The sequence below is a fragment of the Puntigrus tetrazona genome, chromosome 2 (assembly GCF_018831695.1).
Source record: "Puntigrus tetrazona isolate hp1 chromosome 2, ASM1883169v1, whole genome shotgun sequence".
NCBI classification, from domain to species: Eukaryota; Metazoa; Chordata; class Actinopteri; order Cypriniformes; family Cyprinidae; genus Puntigrus; species Puntigrus tetrazona.
The window spans coordinates 22044397-22051530 of NC_056700.1; the positions used below are offsets into that span (position 1 = coordinate 22044397).

The window sequence follows — 7134 nt, forward strand, 5'->3', positions numbered from 1 at the left end:
TTTGGTGCCTATCAAAACACAGCAAGTCATACTGTATTTCTGTGTCAAATGGATGTTAATATCAGGTGTAAGCGGGGCCGGGGTGCACTCCTTAGTTTAAAAAGAATGGTCCAATGTTTCATTGGTATTCCATTCCAACATAACTAGCTTTTATGTCATGTTGGAATCCTATAGCCTAAAAAATTCTCTTTGGGATTGTTTAGGATTAGTGCCAAACACTGATTCCAAACCGAAGCCTATAAAGTTCTTACTATATCCCCTTAGGACTAGACACAAATCCAGCATAAAGACATGTCAAAGTCAGCCCAGACCCAGAGTTTCTCTAAATTGCATAAGGTATCTCGGAGATCCTTATCCTGTCAACCAGGAGAGCCTGTGGGAAAATGGAATTCCGTCTTCATTGGCCAGCGGGCTGATTTGATGTAACATCCTGTGTAGGATCGCGGCGACGGCGGCAGACGAACCCGATGCCCTGCAGATGGTGCCTTCGCTCGCTCGCTCGCTCGCGCGCCCGCCCCGCTCCGCCTCGCACTCGCCCGAGCGCGAGCGCACCGACGCGTCTCCGAAGTGTGCGCTCCCGTGAGCTCATGTCATTCCTCCCTCTCCGCTCCGTCATCTCTCACACACAGGATTGCGCTCTCCGTTTTAATTCAGGCTGCCGCCACTGAATAAGACACTGCGCGTGGGAGCAAACCGGTGCGCTTTTTGGAAACGGGAGGCTTCGCTTTGGACGCGTTTATCCGCTGCTCTTCGCCCTTGGATTTGATTCGCACACCACACTTCTTTCTTCTGTCCAGAATGGGTTTTGTCGTGCCGGTGCTTCTGTGCGCTCTCGCCGGGCTGGTGTTCGGGGACAGTAAACCCAAGACATGCTCGGACATCAGGCACTTCTACAACAACAATGGGTTCAATCTGAACGGAGTCCCGCAAACAGTAATATCTGGTAGGTGGACCGTTCAAACCTCAATTTCAGCGTAAATGACAGTTGTGATGAACACACCGGATAGTCTACAAAGACAAACTTTAATGCAAGTAGTTATTGTGCGATCCAAACGCATTATCACCTTGTGTTATCAGCAGACAAGACAAGTTTCGTACACAACACAGTGATGTTGAGCAATGCGGATCAATATTTCAATATTAAATGTATAATCATAATTGAGCCCAACAGTTAAAAGTCAAATTTACAAAATAATTCGTACCGGTTGTCACATGATCAGTGGTTTTAATACTGATTTCAAATGAATTAAACATTTCTAAATACATGAATGACAATCATTTTTATGAATTATGTACAGAAATTGTGTTATGCGATGTATATAATGTCACATACTGTACGTGTTTTAGACAAAAGGCTTTGGCACTGTTAAATATACTCAACTGATAATATAAAGGCATAATATATTATAATATAATGCAATAATTGTATATTAAATAATAATAATAATAATAATAATAATAATAATAATAATAATAACATTATTATTATACATTTATAATATTATATGGAATGACTTTTTATATTATTTATTCTTTTATTTTAATTGGATTATTCATCTAACTATGAAGGTGTTTTGCCTAAAAATCTGTCATTTTTATACCTTTTCTTGTCTCAGAAGAGCCTCTTATACATGAAATCTGTTCGTTCCTCTCACTGTCTGTCTGTCACAGACCCCTGTCTTCACGTATGTGACACTCCCACAGGTCTTTGGACTTCATAATAATTTTCCATGACCCAGGATTACATAACAGTTTTCCAGACTGTTTCTTCTACTGCCAGGCCGTTTGAATGTGTGGCATAGTTACAGAGATTTACTGGTGATTATCTGCTTTCTGCAGTCTCTGATGGTGTGTGTGTGTGTGTGTGTGTGTGTGTGTGTCAGGGTGGAGTGTCATTCGCAGTTGCTCCGTGGAGGTAGATTTTTCACTTTTGATTTTTGCATTGAAGTGCTGAAATCTCAGTGGGTGTGCTTTGTTCACATGCAGAGAAGACCTTGATTTCTCTTTGTTTCATTGAATTTTTCTATCACCCTAGATTGCTCTGTGCTGCAGCCTGAATGTATTTTTACCCATCATCCTTTTGCGCATGACGCACGAGCTGATCCCGGTCGGTATTCCCTAATGATCAGAAAGTGTCCTCCATTTAGAAGATTAATAGAGGTGAAAATCAGACGTTAGCGGCTGTACATTAATGTGATGGAGTTATTATCCTCATAAACACGTACAACACGTCCAGACGCATTCAATCAGAGTGATGCATCGTTGCGATCAGGCATGTTAACGCCGCTGTGTTTAGACAGCACGCTCTAACGTGTCTAAGTGATGACGATCAAGCCCTTATCCCAAACCTCTCATCCATATGAAGACAATGAGATTTAATTGAAAGTAATTGTTTCAGTCAAGAGTTTTCCCTGGGAAATGTTCTGCAATTATACTGCAGTTTTATTTTATACTGCAGAGATCTTTCTTGGGTTCTCCACTCAAGAGCTGACATACTTGTCCTCCCATGCGTAAAACTGCGGGAATCTGATTTTGGTTTTTGTGAATATTAAAGTTGCATGACTGTTGTCAGCTGTCTGGACGAGGAAATCTGGACACAACCTCGGTTCTTCTTTAGCGGTTTCTGTGACATTAATGGATCCAGCCGTTTTTACGACTCTTTTTCCACTCTTTTCTCTCCTGCTTCTAGTCGATGATCAGCATTAACCTTAGATGGATGAATTTCATTTGGGATGTGGCTTTAATTTTTGATGGGAAAAGTCTTAAAAGCTTCGTTTGAATTTCTAAGGCTGGATTTGAACATTGTATATCATCTTTCGCTCTGACTCATCTGAGATGAACTTGACACCAACCCTGTGAGGGAAATGTTTTGGCCTTTGGTTGTGTTTGTGAGTGTGTGTGTTTATGTTTGTGGTGTTTTATCAAGTAGAACATTGCAAAGCTCATCTAAAAGCAGCTGTCTTCTATCAGGCCCCATGCGTTCTGTTTTACTCATAACTGAGTAATCATATTCCCCTGGTGATTCGGAGAGGGGATCCCACCTCGGCGAACTGTGGCACACCCTGCTAATGGCCCGTACAAGCTGAGCGACCCACACCAGAGCTTGAGGTTACAACAATACACAACCATAATCTCTTCTTGACCTCATTTCAAGAATGATTCAGTGACAGAACAGGTCAAGATGGCTCCTGTCAGTTTTTATCAGGCTCATATCAAGAATCATTTTAGGAAAGCAAGCCAAGTTCAGCTCACCTTTGTCTCACTGTGCTTCTTATTTTTATTTAGGTGGAGTTACACCAAATGTAAAGGCTGTCGTCTTTTAGAAATTCAAATGGTTTTGATGCGAAAGAAAGCAGTTAAGAACCTTTATTGATCAGTATTCTCCAATTATATATCGCAATAATTTCAGATAAGATGAGAGGTCAGTCACTACAGGTATAACAAATTGTCAATCCTTACTATATGGATTATGTTTTTTTGGTTTTTTTTTAAGCAACTGGGTCTTGAGAATGTGGCATTATAGTTAGTGGAAGTAGCATTTTGAATCATGGTGCACATGTGGCATACTGGGTTTGAGTCCAGCCATGCAAAATGGTTTCAAATAATTATTTATTATAAATTATCAATATTAATAATAAAAATAAATTTATATGCACATTTTGTACATAAATATAAACTATACAATTTTATAAATATATTATAAAATTATAATATATATATATATATATATATATATATATATATATATATATATAAATAATTATTATTACCATTAATAATAATAATCAAAATAAATGTATATATATATATATATATATATATATATATATATATATATATATATATATATATATATATATATATATATTTATTTTATATTATTATATATTAAATTTTTAAATTTACCTTCTGAAGTCATAATGAAAAAACTTAACTATTTATTTATTTTTTAATTTTTGTTTAATTGTGTCAGAATAGAACGCAGGAAATAACCTGTGGCATTATTACCACTACTACTGCTACTACTACCATTACTACTGCTAAAAGTTTTAATATTGTGTTAAACATATATTTATTTATTTACTTACCAACTCAATAATAATATCAGAATAAAAGAGTTTAACCTGTAGCATCTGAAACCACACTGAACCTGATGATGATGTGTAGCGCCCCCAAGCTGTAACTGTAGAGTAAGCAGTGGTTATAAAGCAGCTGTCATTAAATGAAAACACTAATGAGGTCCCTGAGCCGTGGCCTTCCATTGGATGATGGCCGCTGGTGCATCCGCTGGAGGCAAATAACGGTTGCTCGGAGTGAAATGGTCCATAACATCATAGACTGCAGAACCTCTTTGTGCATTAATATTCTAATATTTAAGTTGAGCACATTTGCTGTAGGGCATAGTTCCGATTTTTTTTTATTATTCATTCTCTGCACGTGTGTGTGTGCGCATGCAGAAGGCTTTGCATTTTGTATTGATTTGTTTTAAGTGCGTATTGATTTGCATGTATTGATTTTAAATGTTTTTTTTGGGTCACACAACTTGCTTTCACAATGCATTTGTGTGCTTACCTTCCAATCCATTGCAAGATGAATTGAGGATGGGGTATTCCTATGCACACACACACACACACACACCCATAGACACAGAGTGAAGTGTTTATAGTGCTGATGCAGTAGATGTTGAAGGCATTAAGCTGTAATCTGCCCTCTGGAGCCTGAAACTCACCACATAGTGTTTGATGTCATGCAGAGCTGAGGAACCGCTCGGCACACTGCAGCAGTGAAGGGAAAAAAAGATACAGGGAAGGAGGGAGAGAAAACTGATATTGCGATTCTCATTGCAATTTGCTGCTTCTTCTGTCTCTTTAAACAAGAAAAACAGATGGTTGGACTTTAGAAGTACTAGTGTTTTATTAAAATATCTCTTGATGTGCTGTTTCCTTCTTAATGCTGAAAAGATTCGGTATATAAATATTTTGCTTTGGATGGTGGTGTACTGGATGCATCACCCCAAAATTACGAATTTACATCGTTTTCTCAACTCACGTTGTTTCGAACTCGCATGACTAACGTTTGGTTGCTCTTTTAAGTGCAATTACAATTAGAGAAATTTACCTTCAGGGTATCTAAAATGTAGACGGGATGGTTTCTGGGTAAACTATTCCTTTTAGACAAACGTTTTTAAGATTCAAAAAGATAGCTGTATAAATGTACTGTAAAAGTATCAAAAAGAGTCCGTACGATTTATACTACTTTAAATTTCTGCTTTAGCTTTGTGTAAGAAAAAGATTTAAGTCGCACTTTAAGCTGCGCTGAGCTGCAACCGAATCAATGAGTTGAATTCAAGAACTAGACTAGTTTGATTCATAAACAAATCTTCCAGACTGGTTTGTGAACCACTAGTTTAAAAAGAGCAATTTACTTCTATTGCTCATTGGCTCTTTTTACATTAAAACTACTTTTAGCATTTTTTGATAACAAAACGGAACTTACTATACTTTTAACTAGCTTAACCAGCAAGACTTGCTAAGATTTGATTGGGATCATCTATCTCTAACCAGAATGAACCAGCTTAAACTTGTGTGGACCGACTACTCTGGTCTTTTCAGCCGGGCCGATCGCTTATCAGTGATTTGTCTGGAGTGTAATTGCCCCTTTTTAGGCGGATCCAGATTTTTTTGGTAATTGGTAAAACATAAAACTGTTTGTCTATACAAGACCTTGGCCTCTCTCCCAGGATGTGATCCGCAGCTGAATATGATACTTATGAAATCAGATAACGCCAGCAGAGCGCCGTGATGTAAATCTTCAATCCGGAGCGAGACCTATTGAATTATCTAGCCTCTAAATATGACAAATAACTGACTCAGATTGTAATACATGCAGTGTAATGTAGTTCTCAGCCTTCCTGTGAGTGAAGGACTCACAGCTCTCCCAGAGGAGAGCGAGAGAGAGATGTGATGGACCAAGGTGACCTTTAGACGAAGACATTTTTGATGGATTTGCTATTGTGTGACATCCTTTGAAGGAAGAGAGAGAGACAGACAGAGAGAGACGGAGGTCACATTCCCCCATAGCTGCTACATACATGCCATAACCTGATATATGCAGGGGCCCAAATGAGCTTTTTTTTTACAATAGTTGTTAAAAGCAAGTGAATTAGGAGCATTTTTTATTTATGTAAGATGCATTTTTTGTTGACTTTAACACGTTTCTTTTATTTTAGACACCTGTGCTGTGTAGCGCTTAAATGTTTTGACAGTTTGTTTCGTCCTAGTGAAGTTAAATTTACCCTGACTCTGAGAAAAAGAGTCACTCTGTATTTTCTGGAAAACAGTTTAATCTTTATAATCCTAAACACATTTCCAACTGTCCATGCGGATTCACTGTAAGGTACTGCAAGTATACACAGACCAGGGGTTTTGCTGCTTAGCTTGGTAGATAACTTCACTAACAACCGGCTTGTTTCAAGGATCTTGGAAAATTCCTTTCATGCTGTAAGTGAAACGTCCCAAGTTTGAAAGATTTCAAACATCCCAAGTTCGAAATCTGAAATTACACCGTGTGCGAAGTTACCGTCTCTCAAAAGAAAGAGTTCACTCTGAATCCTCGGAATGAGCGTTTCGTGATAACATGAACATGAAACAATAGCATATTGCAGGGTCACTCGTTGGTCCGAATGAAAACGCTAATTCATTCTTTGCCACTAGGCGCCGCTTTTGGAGAGGTAAAATAGCGGTTTCCGTGGTAACACTGTACACAGAGCAGCATTGCTGATGGTGGAATGAAAATGAGACCCATCGGGCCACTCACTGCAGATTAGCATAATGCAAAAAGAGGGGTTTGGAAAAAGATATCATTGAACAAAGTCGTTGAGCAAATAAGGTTAAAATAAATGCATATTATAAGACAATGAAAGTGGGTTTTTTTGACCTTGCATGAATATTAATCTGTTGTTGAGGACACCCAAAACCAAAATATGAACCTTTCGTTACTTATAATAGGGCACTTTAAATAACTTAATCAGCAGGGGGAAAAAGTATGGAAATGCCTAAATCATTGTATCATTTTCTCTGTTCCTGAACAGTGATTGTGTTAAAGGATTTGTTCTGATTACTTGTAAACAAATAT

General features: G+C 38.1%; 1 protein-coding gene across 1 annotated transcript in view; it reads left to right on the plus strand.

Annotated features, from left to right (window-relative positions):
* The first annotated feature begins 471 nt into the window (after positions 1 to 471).
* Positions 472 to 7134, plus strand: part of gpc1b (glypican 1b) — a 60234-nt gene continuing 53571 nt past the window's right edge. Inside the window, exon 1 of the mRNA XM_043263870.1 lies at positions 472 to 943. Coding sequence (XP_043119805.1) covers positions 799 to 943 — 145 coding nt within the window. The 5' untranslated portion in view covers positions 472 to 798. The remainder of the gene's footprint in view (positions 944 to 7134) is intronic.